The sequence below is a fragment of the Hyposmocoma kahamanoa genome, unplaced genomic scaffold, assembly GCF_003589595.1.
Source record: "Hyposmocoma kahamanoa isolate Upper Pololo Valley unplaced genomic scaffold, ASM358959v1 210, whole genome shotgun sequence".
In the NCBI taxonomy this organism is placed as follows: domain Eukaryota; kingdom Metazoa; phylum Arthropoda; class Insecta; order Lepidoptera; family Cosmopterigidae; genus Hyposmocoma; species Hyposmocoma kahamanoa.
Genome location: NW_020653731.1, coordinates 558,508 through 577,413, shown reverse-complemented (window position 1 = coordinate 577,413; position 18,906 = coordinate 558,508). Strand labels below are relative to the sequence as shown.

The 18,906-nt window shown below is 34.1% G+C and overlaps 1 protein-coding gene across 1 annotated transcript in view; it reads right to left on the bottom strand.

Annotated features, from left to right (window-relative positions):
- LOC113227331 (patj homolog) overlaps positions 1-18,906 on the bottom strand; it is a 195,665-nt gene that overhangs the window by 5,160 nt on the left and 171,599 nt on the right. The window contains exon 16 of the mRNA XM_026460224.1: positions 18,290-18,381. Coding sequence (XP_026316009.1) covers positions 18,290-18,381 — 92 coding nt within the window. The remainder of the gene's footprint in view (positions 1-18,289; positions 18,382-18,906) is intronic.

Sequence of the window (18,906 nt, the reverse complement as noted above, 5' to 3'; positions counted from 1 at the left end):
ACGTTAATTACAAGATCGTTGTCTGAAAAGTATTTTACATAATCGTGTATTTTCCAACTCAGTGTAGTTTCATGACTACTCTCATTAAAACTTTTCAAATTAGTTGGTGGATTTGGTTTGATTATTGAAAAATGGTCTATAGAAAAAACTTCTTCATATTTTCCTAAAGCATTACTGCCAATGAGGCTTATTGAGATATTGTCTCGCGTAACTTGGTCCGGTTCAAATGACCAACTACACGAATATAGCCTTTTTGTGTCATCCAAAACAATTGCTTTAATTGTTTTTATGTTTTGTAATTCCGAAGTGTTTTCGTGCGCTTCATATTCTATTAAAAGTCCAGTATCAGATCCTATCCAAGTGCAATTAAGAACTTCAAAATTATGTGAAATACAATTAAAGTCTTCGACTTTCGAAGGTGGTATTCCACCTTGTATAATTTTCATAGCCTTTTTAGTTGTCACTGTATCTTCACAAGAAAACACCTTAGTTCCTTTGTCTGCATTAGTAACATGTCTTATGGTAGTATCGTTTACTTTTTCAAAAAACAAATCAATTTGTTTACCTGATTCCATTTGATAAAACGTAAGGTTTTTATTGTCACCGTGCATTATACAGTTTAACTCTACAGTATCGTTGATCATATGCAATTCGGTCGCATAAATAATTGGACGGTATTCATGATTATTTTCAATTAATGATGCCGCGGCCAGCGCCAAAGCTGTAAAGTATGTTATACAACAGATTCTAATCCACATTTTGTACTTTAATTCAGGTTTTCCACCTGATTTCGTTATAACTTCTTAATATTTTTAACTTCGATCAATGTTCTTTTAACTCTTCATAAGTAATGTTTTTCAAAATTGTATGGGTGTTAGTATTATGGTTATAATACCTCCTGTCCCAATGTTTTCTTTTTCTTGTTCCGAACAAATAATATTCAGTCTCGTAAGTCTTAGCTATTTGTCTCACCTTTTATGTTGTATTAACAACTTATATTCAATTCGAGACTTTATTTTCCTTATACCAATTCCATTGTTTTGGCTAACGTTTATTATTTAGCCGTTGCGCCGTAGTTCTACTTATTCTAATTGTACAAAATCTCAGTATCACTATTGTCTAGATTCTGATCACTCTCTGTCACTGTCCATATTTATCACTTAGCCCAACACGAATTTATCTATCTGCTTTGACTCTAGTTCTTTTACTTTTAATACTTTTTCCAAAATGAAGGGAAATACAATAAAAAATTATAAAACATAATTGTCATCTGTTGTTCACAAAAAGACGCTACGTATTAGTTTTTCTTATATACCGTATGAGTCTTTATACTACTTCGTTAAGGGAAAAAAAAAGAATAAACCTGTCCAGGCAACTTTAATTTACATACCTGCGAAATAGCCAGTATATGACGACCTCTGATATGTGTTAAAATATAAAGGTACATGGTTTGACAGAGGTTAAAAGTCACCTTTGAAAACATAAAACATGGAGTCTCTAATATTACAGTTGCAAAACAAAGTTGACCATACTCTTAAATGTATAAATTACGAATCGAACCTATCTTTAATTTGAACAAAACCTGAGAAACAGAACAGAATCTGAGAAAAGTAGACAGGAGGATGTGGGGGGTTGAATCTCACTCACGGAATTTTTTGGCATACTCGATCCGAACATAGAAAACTGTTTCAATATTACTCATCTCATAAACACACTGGCTCCCATTTTTTCTGGCTTCGGCTAGTACATATCATAATTAAATTTTTCTGTAGTCGAATATGTAGGTCCATTTTGCCGGATCAGGATATAATAGTCGCACATGTGTTAAGGACTGTTCACATGTTAATAACGATTAAATATGAGGCAAGAACGAGTGCGATATTTCTTCTTAGGAAATAAAATATAATAGTTAAATAGAAATAATTCTGAACTTTTGACGCATGCTCTCAAGGCACCTATCTACTGCCGTAAGTGGTTGGGTTCCATTCGGTCATGAGACAAAGCAAATTCAAAGAGTCCTTATTAAATCTGGCCTATGAATTCAGTAGTTAATGGTTCGAAAACACAAGCGTACTTATTTTTCATGGACGGACTATATGGAATAAATTCGGACCAAGTACGCCTTACCGAAATGTATCCCATACCGATCTCCAGTCACCTCGAGCACTTTGGTTTGGATCTTTCTGCCAACCTAATGGGAACCGTTAAATCGAATCCATAGCTAAAACTGCTATCAAGAAACTTAGCGTTCATTTCCAAGTCAAACAGTACGTCATTTCAAAACATCTCATTAATCATTATCGAACTCAAGTGCGTTCTTTTATGGAAGACAGAATTGCGTGAAATAATTCCACCGGACGTTGGCATTTTGGCCATATGTACAGAGGTTATTCTATTAATCATTAATAGATTAAATCTCAAAAATATCTATCAATAATTGATTAATTCTATCTAGTCTTTCGTTAAATGCGCGCGTGGTTTGTTAACATGACATACCACGACTAGAGAATTTTCTGTTCACAAGAATTGTATCACTATCAAGTGCTTCTTCTTATTATGGACGCCAAGTGCGTGACTACAGGAGTGATGTGAAACGTTTAGTTCACTCGGAGAAGATTACGAGAGTCGAAAAATTTCGCGCAAAAACCGTCTCAGCTTTCAAACTACTACTACTACTACTACTGTTCAGAAAGTTGCAACGAAACTCTCGACAATGCGTAAATTTTGATTAGCCAGTAATGGTGGGCACTTGCAAGGTTTTAACCTAAAATTGGCAAGTACCATCTAGGAAATGAAACTATTTTTCCGGATTTAAATCGTTTTTTTGAAGTGACTTGAATGTTGGTCAACCGTGACCATGGGACCTGTAAAGGGCCCGAAACGTCGGTTTGTTTGAAAAAACAAATATACGCGATTTAAATCCGGAAAAATAGTTTCATTTCCTATGTGTAACAATCGCGAAAACCTAAGAACTCGATAAGTACCATCTACATTATCTACATTACAAAAAAGTAACAAACATTTTCTGTCAACTTCCCTAATTATTTCAAATAATTAATAAATTAAAACAACATGTAGTCATAATAATAAGAAATGGTAATTAAACGGCCGAAAAAGATTACGTATCGTTCGAGTATTCGGGCACCGTCGGGTTCACTGCCCGCTCGCGGTGCATACGTTTCAAAGACAATTTTGCAAAACTGTCCTAGATACAATTAGTCAGAATATTAAACAGAATATTTTTTTCATGTTTTTAGATGATTTAGTTTATTTATATTATTAATTTCTTAAATATGGCGAGAATGCAAATCAACACATTGTATAATGTGCACGAAGTGCAACGTTACATTTCGGTGGCATACAGAAAATGTGTCAATGTCCGTACACATAATGTAATGTACATGTAAGTCAATGAAAAGAAAAATATATAATTTGACAACGTTTAATCGCAATACACATAACAAAGCATTTATATGGAACATTTAACACAGATTCGCTTAAAGCATCGTCAACTAACATTATTTTTTTATAATTTATTACGATTCACAACAATTCATTAGAGCCTAATAACATTACTAGTAATTTATAAAACTGACCGACTAAGTTAGTTTGCGCAGTAAACAGAGAGCGACAGGGGAACAGTGTTTATGCCAAACTATGTCTTTCTGCTATTCCGATTCCGTTCTAATGGATATGTTTGAATGTGTAAAAGAATGATCCATTAGGCTTCAACAGTAAATACATTGTTTGGCGAGTTTGACCAATACAAATAAAGGTGTATCAAACATGCCAAAGAATGTACATCTATCACTCAATTACTAAAGAAGTAAGTTCATAAGTAGTGATCGTTCAAATCGGTACTAAATACCTAACTTATCCGGTCAATATTACAACCTAAAGGTAATCTACTCCTAAAAATGTTCACATTATGGCAAATGGCACATTTGCTCAATAGACAACATTGTAAAGTATAACTGACAAAGTATCAAAGGAAAACAACAGAAAATAAGTATCTTGTGTAAAAGAAGTGTATTGTTTTTAGTAACAGTAGGGCTCCATGAGAAAGAGTTCGTCTAGGAAAGTACTACCACTTTACCTACATCTGCCGCCAAGCTGTAATATGAGCATTATTGCGTTCCAGTTTTGAAGGGTAAGGGTGCTGATGAAATTACAGGCATATGGCACTTGTCAACTTATGTCGTAGGGCAGTGTCTCTTAGATCTTTGCGATTTAAAGCGCAACTGTTATGGATAGGCGTGTCACTTACCACCAGTCCCACGACTTGTTCATCCCGTCACTTGATTATTATAATAATAATTATTATTGACAGGTTTTGGGTTGAGTTTCACTTGACAGCAGGCATTCACAATTTAACGGATGACATCACTTACATCGGAACACACCTCACTCTGTCAGCGCTCTGGCTCATGATCTGTACGAGGAGGAGGCCACAATAACACACGTTTAGTATGGACGCGGTACTGATGTAAGCAGACAAGTGGAGTCCAACCATCGTACCTCACCCATGCTATGATCACGTTTACCCACGTCATCATCATCATCATATTAACCGGAAGACGTCCTGAACATAGGTCTCCCCCAAAGATTTCTAGACTACCCGATCGGACGCGACGTGGATCCATCGGTTACCCGCCGCCCTTACCAGATTATTACTTATTATTACCAGAGAGAAGGAATGTATACTTTTTCGTTTTCAGCAAATATTGCAACTTGGACATTATCCAAAGGTAAATCTATTTTTAAGAAACTTAACAGGGTAACATAACTCTTAGTGTAATTGTTACCTAATACATCAATATAATACAAAAAGTTATTGCCTCCATGTTCAAATTCACTATGTTTCTTCCAACATAAAGTTACCTGCCTTTTGTTTTCGGAAATGGTTTCGTAATATGACCCAGCAGGTACGTCAGGTGACTTTGAAATTTCGTTTGTAGTATTAAAGAATGTTTCTGCAGTATCTGACCAAAACTCATTACTAGCTTCCATTGGTTTCATAGATATTCTTACTCTGTACATAAGGTGCGCATAGGGTAATTCCCTTAAAGTGTATGTTACGTCATCTGTTTTTTGGTTCTGTAAAACAAATGTGTCATTTGTGACTTTCTCAATATCGTTTGATTTTAAGTCAACTTCTACGTTAATTACAAAATCGTCGTCTAAAAAGTATTTTATATAATCGTGTATTTTCCAACTCAATATAGTTTTATGACTACTCTCATTGAAGCGTTTCTAGTTGGCGGATTTAGTTTTACTATGGAAAAATGGTCTATAGGAAAAACTTCTTCATATTTTCCTAAAGAATTACTGCCCGTTATTGAGAAACTATCTTCTAAAATATGGTATCGTGGGCTTGCGTCCCATTTATGTAAGCAACTACAAGAATGTAGCCTTTTTGTTCTATCCAAAATAGTTGCTTTTAATGTTTTTTTAAGTCCTCTAATTCTGAAGTGTTTTGTTGGTATGTTTCATATTCCATTAAAAGTCCAGTATCAGACACTATCCAAGTGCAATTAAGAACTTCAAAATTATATGAAATACACTTAAAATTTTCAACTTTCGAATGTGATATTCCACCTTGTACAATCTTTATAGCTTTTTTGTTGTCACTGTATCTTAACAAAAAAAACACCTTAGTTCTTTTGCCTGCGTTAGTAACATATCTTATAGTAGTATCGTACACTTTTCCAAAAAACTTATCAATTTGTTTACCCGAATCCATTTCATAAAACGTAAAGTTTTTATTATCACCGTGCATTATACAATTCAACTCTACAGTATCGTTGATCGTATGTTCTTCGTTCGCATAAATATATGGATTGTATTTAGGATTATTTTCATTGGATGATGCAACGTTCTGCGCCAAAGCTGTAAAGTATACTATATAATCAATTCCAATTTTGAACTTCAATTCAGGGATCCCACCCAATTTATTTTCAGAGTTTAATAAATGTTTTTCAATATTGTATGTCTGTTGGAATAATAGTAATAATTTTCCCGTGTTTCATTTTTCTTGTTCAGAACAAATAAAATGCCTTTCTCATAATTCTGGGCTATTTGTCTCACCTCTTTTATTATTATCGTATTAACCACTAATATTCCATTCGAGATTTTATTTTCCTTTTATTAATTATTTTGTTTTTCTTACAGTTTATCATTCAGCTGATTCACCGTAGTTATACTTATTTTAATTCTACGAACTCTCAGTATCACTACAGTCTACATTTTGATCACATCTATCCATATTTATCACTAACCCAATACGAATTTATATATTTGTCCGTTCCCTAGTTTCTCAATTTTGATATTTTTTTTTTAAAATTAAGTTAATAATCAACAACGGTCGTGTGTTGCTAACAAGAAGTTGCTGCACATTGGTTTTTCTTATGTACCATTGACTTACAAATAAATGTTACGTACGCTAGGATCTTTATGTATTTCGATAAGGTAAAAATTTAATAAAAAAGCATCAAACCGGTTCAAGGTAACTTTAATTTTCCTGTTCAAGTACCTGCAATTCAATAGCCAGTGAATGATGACCTCTAACATTCGAAAAATGCTGTAAAAGCATATGGTGTGACAAGGAATAAAAACCATGCTTAAAAACACAAAACATGGATTCTCTAATATGCAAATCGAAGATGCTGATATTATATCACGAATCGAACCTTTTTTATTAGAATAAGAAGAGACAAACCTACCAGGAAAGTAGACAGGGAAATTTGGAGGGTTGAATCATACCCCCGAAATTTTTCCGACGTACTCGAATGAGAAAACAGAAAACTTGTTTCAATGCTACTCATCTCATAAACACCTTTGCTTCCACTTTTTCTGGCTACGGTTGGTACCCTTCATAACAATATTGTTCGTACATTTTGCCAGATCAGGATATAATAGAAGCACATATTGTGTAAAGGACTGTTCATACTCATATAATTCCGATTGGAACGCGAGACAATACCGCGTGCAATATTTCTCCTTAAAAAATAAAGAAATATCTGTACTTATGACGCATTTCGCGTGCGCAAGCGATATCAACTACCATAAATGGTTGAGTTCAAATCGGTCACGAAACAAAGCAAATTCAAAAAGCCGTGTCGAATTCTGGATCCGTCAATTCGATCGGAGTTAATGCTTCGAAACACAAGCGTCTCCGTATTTAGTGGACGGACAAAACGGAATCCAATAGGACCAACAAGGGACCAACTAGGTCTTTCTGAGATGTGTCAGTACCGATCTCCGGTAACCTCGAACACTTTGATTTGAATTTGGACCGTTACTTCAAATAGCTATCAATTTTATGCTTGAAGCTAAGAGACACGTTGAATACAATTTATTCATTGAGGCAAACTTCCAAAGTCTCCGATAAATATTTAAGTTTTTTTTTGGAGCAATAGACCAGTCGTTATGACGTTCTTTGGAGGAGGCCTATGTCCAGCAGTGGACGTCTTTCGCCTAACAAGATGATGATGAATATAAATTAGGTTGGATCAATAGGGCAATTTAGAGTCTTTGGAAAAGTTGTGCTGTTTTATACTCAGTGTAAACGAAACCCGATTATTCCGCAGGCAAGAAATGCCACTCCGTAGCTGTCACTATCACCATATAAATGTGGAAGCGTAACACTCCATATCAATCCTTGAAATGTCCACAACATACAGGTGGAAAAAAAGGAAAGGGGAAGGCGGTATTAAATCGTGTAATTCCATCGCACACTCTCCGTGACATATCCTGTAGAATAGCGATAAGCAGGCAACTTTACGGCGGTGGTGTTGAAGGCTCTGCAGCTTCGCCTCTACTATGTCCGAGTCACCTAAAAACCTCTTGGCATGCTTGCCAATTGAACATCTAAAAAACTTCTATAGCATCTCGTATTAATATGCGATTGCGTCAATGTGAACAGTGCTTTACCCAAGGAAAAATATAATACAACTTGATTTCGCTCCGTGTTATTTCCAGGTATGCGTTTTAAAATACATAAATTTTAAACATTAAACTAAGAAGAAAAATAAAAATAAATTCAAGTTAAAATTAAAATAGGATGTCTTAAGAGTCAATGGCCCAGCATCTGACGACTATGCTAATGACATAGCGTTCAAATATTTGTTACGTACAAAAAAATGTAGATTCAAATAATTGTTGACATTTATTCACTATAGTACAGGCATGTTATGATGGCCGTTTTAACAGATTATAATAGTGAGGTCAGATCTCAATTCACAATCGAAAAAAATATAATCAAATCATCTATAAGTTTTTAGATTTATAACTAGTATTGAAAGGGGTAGCTGATTATAAAGTTTTAATAAAACGAAAATTAAAATGTTTACTTAACATATCGTCAATTCGAAACTGCTTTGTTTTGCATTGAGCTTTGATGCTGGTTTGCCGGAGGTAGAAGTAGTGCTGGTCAGCGATCCCATAAATGACGATCGTATTAGACTTCATTTTTTAAAATTTCGAATTTCGAAAAACAAATGCAGAGTTGTGTCGTCAAATTATACATTACATAAATTTTACTGCGCGTCACCATTGACAACAATGTACATCAATTAGCTCCTTCAACGCTTGATGAGCGGACAAACGTATAAGACAAAAAAATTAATCAATTTGAGTAATGAATAAGTAATTTAAATTGCATGATACCAAACATAAACAAATATGCAGAACAGTTATAAAATCACAAGCTACTTAGCCTGCGTTCCGAGATTGCTTTTCAAGCAGCCACTGAAAACATTTATGTTTAAAAGTTGCTAGTGTTTGATACGAGTGAGGACGCTCAACTACTACTAACTAATGTTAATAATACAGATTTTTTTCTGGCCAATGCCCACTCTCCGTTAATATACATTCTATTTAAATTTCTAAAACTTAATAGCATAAACCAGTAATCAGCAACTAATTGCTTTATTCCGACTAGACACATGTGCCGTGGCAACCTAGTCGTTTGACCTACCGCCTCTCCAGCAGGAAACGTCGTCGGTACTTATGTGTGAAATTTAATTTGAAATTTACCATAAGCTTTTCTGTGAAGGAAAACATCGTAATGAATCCTGCACGTAGAATAAGATGCACTACCTTCGGAAAGCGTGTAAATTGCCTAACCCGCATTGGGCCAGCGTGGCGGACTATGACCTAAACCCTCGCCTGAGAGGAGACCCGTGCCCTGCAGTGGGACGTGTAAACGAGTAGATGATGATGATGATGACTATGTACAATCCATTATATTTTATTTCAAATAAATACTATGCAAAGGTTTATTCGGACCAACGCAAAACCTTTCAACATCCGTCAATCTGTCATAGTTCTACTAATAATGGCAAAAACGGTAACCTATCACAAACTTGAATTTCTTTTTTCCGAATTGCATTACTCCGAAAACAGTTCGACTTTTTTTCATTAATGCGATGACAGTTTTGGTATAAATTTGCAACACAGAAATGTCTTCCAGCAGAAGTATCGTTTGTCCGAAAACCTATTATTGGAATAATTTATTACACATATGTATTCTTTGGGCAGAAGTTTGTTTGGTTTTAACCATGTTTTTTATACTGTCTGTTTTCCATATAATTTACATTGCTGAAAATTCGTTTCGACAAAATTATTATTCTTAGATAAAATTGTACCGCCATACAATTTTACCGTACAGCACCAAAATTCTGGACTGTACTTTGCTGGTGCACAGCAAGTCCACTTACGTAATTTTCGTCATACCATTGTGCTATGTTTTAATGTCCTGTCATCTGAAATGTAATTTAAAAACAATGGTCTTGAGTATTCAATAAATAACTTATAACTGAATCGAGGAGAGTACCAGAACCGAATTTGTTTGCATCTCCTAGCTAGGTAGACCCCTCCTAGGCCCTCCAGTCTGGAGGGAGAGTCCCCACATAACCCCTGAGTCTCCCTGGGCTCAGGGGTATCCATAAAGATTTTCCCCCCTGTCAAAAAAAAAAGGTAGACCCCTCCTGTGGGTTTAGGTTAGGTTAGTATAAGAAAAAGCCGCACGAGCCGATCGAGCATAGCGAGCATGCCACGGCAGGGGCCGGCGAGTGCCAGAGACGAATTTATTTGCATTACCTAGACGGTACGACCCCCTCCTATGGGTTTAGGTTAGGTTAGTATATGAAAAAGTCGCACGATCCGGACGAGCGAAGCGAGCGACAACAACTCGATCAAATTAACTTGCATCTCGTTGACCATATTTTTTAAAGATGCGAGGTGCTAATTTGACTAGTTGTATTGTGCGACACGTTCTAATACTATTAATATCTGTAATAGAATAGAATAGAATAGAATAGAATACATTTATTACATAATAAAAAATATTATAATAAAAAATAATATAACACAACAAAAATGTATCATGGATATCTTTTTTAGAAAATAAAAATATTCAATTAGATACAATAGTCAAACGGTTCGTTGCGGAAATAAAAATCAGGAAAATAATAACTTGTCAATATGTCAAAATAGTGAAACGTTAAATGGTGTAATGAAAAAAACCGCAACGTGTTTTCGGGCAAATGAAACAAAATCTATTCAATAAAAGTCAAAAGGTTTTCGGAGAATCAAAATTATGTAAATCATGTTTCTTACTTGTGACAGGTAACCCGCAAAAACCTATCAAACATTCGTCAATCTGTCTTTCCGTAGTTCTAAACTAACAACCGCAAAAACTTTCAACGTTCGTCAATTTGTCATTCCATAATTCTCTTAATAACCGCAAAAACCTAGCAACATCCGTCAATCTGTCTTTCCATATAATCGCAAAAAACTTTCAGTAACCGTCAATTTATCTCATCATAGCACTGAGACTTCCAACCCTGACGTTGCTGGAATCGTCGAATAAAACGACGGAGCCTTATCTACACAAAAATCCACACAACTTAACGGTCGATACAGCCTCAAATAGGTTTGGTTGATTCCGCAGTGAAAGTGTAGAACACGGTTCCTAAAAATTTTCACTATAGAAAAAAAACCACAAATTCGCCTCGAAATATTGCAAGATAACGGCTATATTCAATAGATGTGTGAAGTAAGTATAAGAATGATTTTTTTTTAACTTAAAATAACTAAATAGGACACGTATAGTATTACGATACATTTTTCTAATGGCATTAATTTCGTTTGTAAAAAAAATTAATTCTGAAATAAAACCAATGTCCCTGACGTTCGACCCGCGCAATAAAACCGATACAGTGCCGGAAAAATTTAAATTCGCGCTGACACGACTCTTTATAATACAGGTTGTTACGAAATGTTGAAAAGTTGAATCTTAGTAGAATATTATTATTCTACTATGGTTTTATAGGGTGATGTCGTAATTAGTATATTAGTATAATGGCCTACGTCAGCGGCCGGCAATTCGCGACTCTACTTTGAGTGTGGCTCTTCCACAAAATACCATACTAATAATACAAGACAATTGGAATGTACCTGAATCAGACTGTAGACGTTATTAACAAAAGCCAGCTTAAGAATACCTTAATTAAGTTGACAACATTGTACCTAACTATATAGTTTAAGTTTCAAAAAATTGAAAATGAAATTTCAATCGCTCTACTCTCTTATATTACTACTACTCTATTATATTTGTTAAATGAGTGACAAAAGAAATCCTAGAAATTGGGGATATGAGTGGCTAGGGTATTTGCGGTTGTCTCTTGTTTGTCCACGTACAGGGTCGGGAGCACGTCATGCTTGACGTTTAAGATTTAATTTCAACTCTGTGCCGCTTGCGATAGGAACGGTCCAAGGTCCAAGGTTTCAAGCCGGGCTTGTTATGCTCTTGGCTATACCTCGTTTCAGGACTGCAAATAGTGTATTATGTGTGGAGGTTGGGAGGAAGAAGATTGAAAATTGAAAATTAATAATTTAAAAATGAAATCAGATTTTTGTTGGATTGCGTGTGGCATCTCTATCTTATAGGGTCCTGGCAGAATACCAGAGTCGCGGGCAGCCGCGTCATTTATGCTGAGCCAGCGCCTTTTTCACTGCCATGACTTCCAAGTGTAATATTAGTAGATAAGAATATCATTATTGTTATATATAAGTTAATGCCTATATCATGTATCTGATGTCATGGTGGTGAATAAAGCTTTTATCTATCTATCTATCTATCTAGATTGAAGAAATTTGTCAATAGTAAATCTCATTTTTGTTAAATACAAAATTATTTGAAAAAATTTCTTCAAGTGCTACTATGAGCTATTATACACGATGACATTTAACAGCGATGCAAACGCGATCAGTAGCAATCTCTAATCGTCTACCTTTACACACACGCGCAACTTTAAACATCTACTGCATCGATGCAATTGCCTATAAATCGCACACTTATTTTGCTAAAAGTGACCGGGTGTAACCAATCTTATAATAAATATGTAGCAAAATATACTAAGAAAGAAAAACTGAAAATAAAAATCTCCGCTATTATATTCTCATCCTCAATTTTGTATATAAATGTTAACAATTTTCATCTTAAACCTATGATATGTTTATAATTATCATTCCTGTATAAGGAATCATAGCATTTTATATATTATTGTTTAAAATTCGCATTAATTATGTAAACAGGCTTAACAGTATGTAATTTGGCAAGTTCGAAGGCTGATTATACTATTTATCGTAGTTCGGTAAAAAAAGAGTAAAAATTCAAAAAAGAAGGAGAGCAGGAATATGTTTAAAAAATTATAAAAAAATATTTTTCGTTTTCGTAATACCAAAAATTAAAAACAATTTTTGTTCCACAACGAAATGAAAAAAAATTCAGAAGCTCATCGTGCTAATTTATTTCTTTCATATTATTAGTCTAGACTTTTATAGCATTCTATTAATTTCCTAGCCTAGTTTTTAATTTTTTTTTATTACTTTTACATCGTTACCAATTTGGCCAAATCGACCAAAACGTACCATACAAAATGCTCTTTCAAAAATTCAATATACACAACGCGTATTCAAAATCACATTTGTATCAATAAATTGACTAGATCGTGGCTTTAATGTTTTAAAACATTTCCATATGTATTTAATAACAATTTAAGTGCCAACATTTGGCAGCGGATATTCATACAAAATTAGTGCTGTGCCACGGTGTTATTATCATCTATTTCACCACACTAATCACCTGGTCTCAAACTAAAGAACACCTTGAAGGATGAGCAATAAAATTACCACCGAAGCACACTGTTCAAGCAAACTAAAACATTATTTGATTTCCCAGTATTAATTTTTATTGAATATCATGATGTTAAATTTTTATTGAATTGATATTCAATTATTTTTTGTGAAATTACTGCACTAGTTTGTTATAATTATTAATACAAAGATCGAACACTCAGAAAAAATTCCTTCGATCCGGCCGGATTCGAAACGACGTTTTCTAGCAAACCGTGCCGAGACGAACGAACGAGCGGATCTCACGAATTTTTCTATGTGCTTGTTTGTCTTTGTACTTGGTTTTCAACAACTTTTTAGCCGCAGCGCCATCTATGAGAAATCTATGAAAGTATTTCGTTACCCAGTTAGGTAACTTTACAGCTACCAGCCCTGGCTATTAATTATCATGATGTTTTTATGTATTAGTATTACAAACGCACGGTCGAGTTCTGTCATATCAAAGGCAGTTTTCTTTGTGATCGCCTTTGTATTAATAATAATATTTATTTTTGTTGAATTTTTTGACCACCGTGATATTACTACACTAGTTTGTTATTATTATTATTGATGCAAAGATCGAACAAACACAAAGAAAAATTCCTTAAATCCGATTGGACTCGAAAAAGTAACTGAGTTACACATCGAGTCAACAGATGTTACGAATGTCTTTGTGCTTGTTGCGGAAATTTGTAATTGGGTTTAAACGGTGTTTTTGCAACGCCACTTGTGAGAAACTTATGAAAGCCTCTTTTCAGTCAGCTAGATACCTTTAGAGGTACCAGAATTTGGTTTTCTCATCTAGCACCCATAGTGCTAACAGTAGTATGCATTGTAATAACCTGTAATTTCCGACTACTAAACAAATACAATTACAAGTGCTAAATACAAAGACCGAACACAAAGAAAAATCCCTTCGATCCGACAGGACTCGACGCAGATTCAAGCCCTGTCAGATCCAAAGAATGTTTCTTTGTTTACAATATTTGTATTAATAATTATAATTATCAACAAATTAGTAATTTCACAAAAAAAAATTAATATCATGGTAGTAAAATATCATGACATTCAATTAAATCAAAATTAATTCCATAAAACAAATATATCTATTACAACGTATCTATATTTCTTTTAATCTACATACATGCATAGTACAATAAGACAAATGTAGTAACTCCATACAAACGTAGCAGCGCGGCTTGTAAGTGTGCGTGCTCGCCGCACGTCGTGTACGAACACACAAATTCGCATAGCCTCGCGACGCACTCACGTTGCATAACTGGTCCTCACACGCACCTTTTGTTATTATGCGAATGTGTGTCCATACACGGCACACGGCGGTCGGCGGCGTCTCATTTTACTATAATATATCTTCCTATTTATTCTAAATAACTAAACTAACCCTTTATTGGATGATGTTTTAAAATCAGCCTGTCTATAAATTGTAATTCTCTAAGCTACACAACCCTAGATAAATAGACATCAATTTCTTAAATCACAATTACTTTTATTTCTATCAATAAAATGTCATCATTAAATGGTTCATCAAGTCCTTTTCATGTTGAGATCTTATTATGGAATAAACTATTTTATAAAATTGTAACATGGCCAGTCTAAGCAAACATTTTTATCTTATTAGCATAATAAATATTTGCTTGCTTAGCTTACTATTTTGGTTTTATCGTTTTAATAAATATTTCTTTTCAATTCAATACAATTTAGTTTATTTCAGACAAAATGTAGTCTTTAATAATTAACAGTATTCGTTAAGCGAGCTAGCAAGTACTGCAAGCAAATTTAAATTTTTTTTATAAAAGCTTTTTATTTGCGTTACAAACCCTATTTCTAATTCATTAAAATACATATTAATTCATAATAACTCGTGGCCATATTCCTAAAAGTAACTTTGGCAACTTATTTATTTTTTGTTATACCATTTTTTTTCATTCGTCTTTGACGTGCATTTTGCCTACATTTTCCATTTATTCCAAACTCTTCTTTTTCCTTTTTTTTAACAATGGTAACGTGTCCTTATAACTTTTTTTTCATTACCTCGTGTTATTTTTTATTTTGTTTAACCGACTTCAAAAGAAGAGGAGGTTCTCAATTCGACTGTACTTTTTTTGTGTGCATGTTACGCGATTTCTCCGGCATTTGTTGTCCGATTTTGATTATTCTTTTTTGTTGGAAAGAGGGTACCTCAGTATTGGTCCCATTTAAATTTGAAGAAAATATTTCCACTGTACGGGTGATAAACTAGGGTATGACTCAGCTTTTGCGCACTGTCCCGCAACCGAATGATAAGTAAATTGTTTCAGTTTATATGTATATATGTATAAGCAAAGATTGAAATCGGTTCCTTTGTTTTCTAATAAAAATTACTATATTACAATTTCAATTCGTCACATTGCAAAACCCCTTCGCCCATGCAATTTCCACTTTCCGGTACCTCCACCGTAACGATGTACCTCAATTTATCCTCTTGTCATTTCATCGATATCTCTGCTTTTATTTTTGGAGGGACTCTAAAAGGGGAAGGCTCGGGGCGCGGGGGAATAATATCTTGAGCACATTGCAGTTGCAATTCCATAATGTCGCGGTGAAGAGACATGATAAGTCGAAGGATTTTTGTAAAGTATTCCAATTTCTGAAAAAAAAAAAATTTTGAAATAACTTTCATATCAGATATTATGATATTGTGTTACTCTATTTGTTTGTTATAATTTATTAATACAAAGACAGAACACAATTAAATTTGTTCGTTTCCTAAAACCTGTGCTTGTAGTGCCAATCTAGGGCAACCGCTTTACCAACTGAGGTACAGATCGAATCAGTAGATCTTACGAATTTCTTAATTCGATCTTTGTATTTCTTTTGCCATGTATGCGAAATCTATGAAAGTTTTTCTTTCTCAACCTGGTAGCTATACAGCTAGATATACAAGAGGTGTCGTATAATATACATTGTTCTACTGATTCTCCTGTACATGGGGGTACACGACAAGGTGCGACTTGGGCGAGAGCGACATAAAGCGCGAGATACTACTATTCTCGCATAGAGATCGCTTCATGTCGCTCTCGCGCAAGCCGCGCCCTACTGGTCGATTTGTGTCTGATATTTGCAGTAATAATTATAACAAATATGTTATGATATGAATTTTAAGGCCCTTATTAATAAACATATCTCAAGCTGACCCGTATTAATTAATAAAATAATGTAAATGAACGAAATGAGCAATACTTAGAGTTACTTATTCATTACCTTCAGGGGAATAATGCCTTAGGAATGAGACTTGACGAAGTCTAATTTTTACCTTTGAAATAAAGATATTTTGAATTTGATTTAATAGACTATAGTCAATGTAATTTGGGATGATACCGTCTCAAGTGACAAAGACCTTGCCTTTGATGGATTAGGACTAACGTAATTTAAGTACAGATTAACGTTTATTAATGGAAATTTTGATCTCTGAAAAGATGTACACTTGTGTATTTGTATTTATTTATTAGTACAGTTTAATTTATATCATTGGAGTATTTATGATGGATTTATTAATACGGGTCTGATACCGTCTTTATACGGATATCGAATTTAGTTAACTAATGTCATCGAATATATAACCAGAAATAGAGACGAAATGTCATTTAATTTGTTTGAAAACTATCTTGCCATATCATTACGGTGACAACTGCGCTCCGATTGGCCAGCCCAAATTCGAAATAATTGACAGGTGTCGTCAATTGTTTCACCTCAAATCGACCAGTTTACTCTAAGCTTTGCTATAATGAACGAAAATTGCAGAATTACATATTGAATTACCGATGAAATGTGATTCCGTTTGTTTTGTAATTCGATGTTTTGCTGTTTTTCCCAAACAACCGAATGGAACGGCCCCACTTAGAGATATCATCTTTATTACAATAAATACAGAATATTTTTAGAATATACGGAGACGTACACACAGACCAGTTGTGGGCGCTGTACTATTTCAGCTTTCTAATTTGTGATTTCAGTGCAAACGAGAATTGATATTTAAAAGTGATATAAGGCCCACTTGCCTGATGAGTTGCCAGGGATGGATGGCCCTTATTTAGTCTCTATGTGTGGTTATATACTCGATGACTAATGTAAAATGAGTCGTATTACCACTAGCAAAAAAGCGTTTTTTTATTCTTAAGCATGATGTCTTGTAAGTAGTAGATATAAAAGGCATATACGGTGTAAAATTGTGAAAACAAAGTGGACAATTTTATAAGTTTTTGTTAGAACTCCAGTTTATACACTTCCGGACACATAATTCGAGCCACCACGCATTTTCAGTTTTAAGTGCCCAAAGCTTAAACAATGTTTGATTTTTCAAAAATTATTATGCAATTGTGAAACTACTACAATAAACGTTTTCCATAAGTCTTTGTTGGGAATTCGGACTTGCAAAACCAGGGAAAACTTTTTCTTCGATGAAAACACTATTTTTGTATTCTAGCCCTTTACGGCAAAAATGCGAGGTGCCTCGAATTATGTGTCCGAGAGTATATTACATTTTTTCCGCCTTGAAAATAGTCATCTATTTACAAGACATACTGTATGTTTTAAAATTGCTAAAGGTTGATTTTTTTGGAGATTGTGATCCAGACTAAAGTATGTACTCTTCCAAGCTATATGTTGGTAGCTATTGTATAAGACTAAATTTGATCTGCTATAATTTTGCATGCAAAACATTGTACACTAAAGGGAAATAATACAAAACATATATTTTGAAATTTTAAATAAACCATAATAAATAGTGTTAAAAGGTCTTAGAGCGGTAATTTTTATTCCCTTTACTGTACAATATATTTTTTTTAATTCACATAAAAAAAAATGCATGCTTTTAGTACTTTGAATAACAGGTAGAAATACTGCTCTAAGCGTTATTAATAAAAGCATTATAAGTAAAAAAAATATAACTTACATTTGATCCCCTCAGTGTACAATATTTATCACACACAGCACTTAAAAAAATTTTTTCAGCCGCAATTTAAAAAATAGTAATTGCGATGTGTTCATTTTTTGTTGATTTAATTTTTTATTTTCTGAGGTGGTTCTGTTATTTTAATAAATGGATACATACCTGGCTTCCTTGCGTACTCTGGCCATTAGCTTTTTCTCCCCCCACCACGGTACTGCAAGGAAGGGGTTTGGCTACACCAATTGTCACAGTTCCTGAAAAAATAAAATTATTTCGTCACAGCTTTACTTGTTAATTGCTGGCGATATGCTATGCTAAGGCTAAATTATCACTTTTTAATTTTATTTTCTTAGTTTATTTTTAAATTTGTATTCCATGTGAAAAATGGAACTGATTATTGCTTACCGTAAATAATCAATATTTACTGGTTTCATGAACCAAAGTAATGTTTTTTTTTTGCGTTATTTGCATAAAACATAAGTATAGGGGCATTGAGCAGATTTTGCTATAAATTATATACAATTTTTGGTAAATTTGGTAATCGCAGGAAACAGTTTTCCTGTTGAAAATACCGATGCTCATCTTTTGAGTTTGTCACTGAAGCGTTTACTTCTGTAACCCGTGTCACAAACATTCCAATGTGAGTCACTGTTCTGTAAGGTTTGGGACCTATGTCGGGATATTGATTTGGCTGACTTAATGCAGGTTAAATAAATGAAGTTTTATTTTTAACTGTAAACTCAATATCGAACGCTGTGAGATATAAAATGCTGCTATTC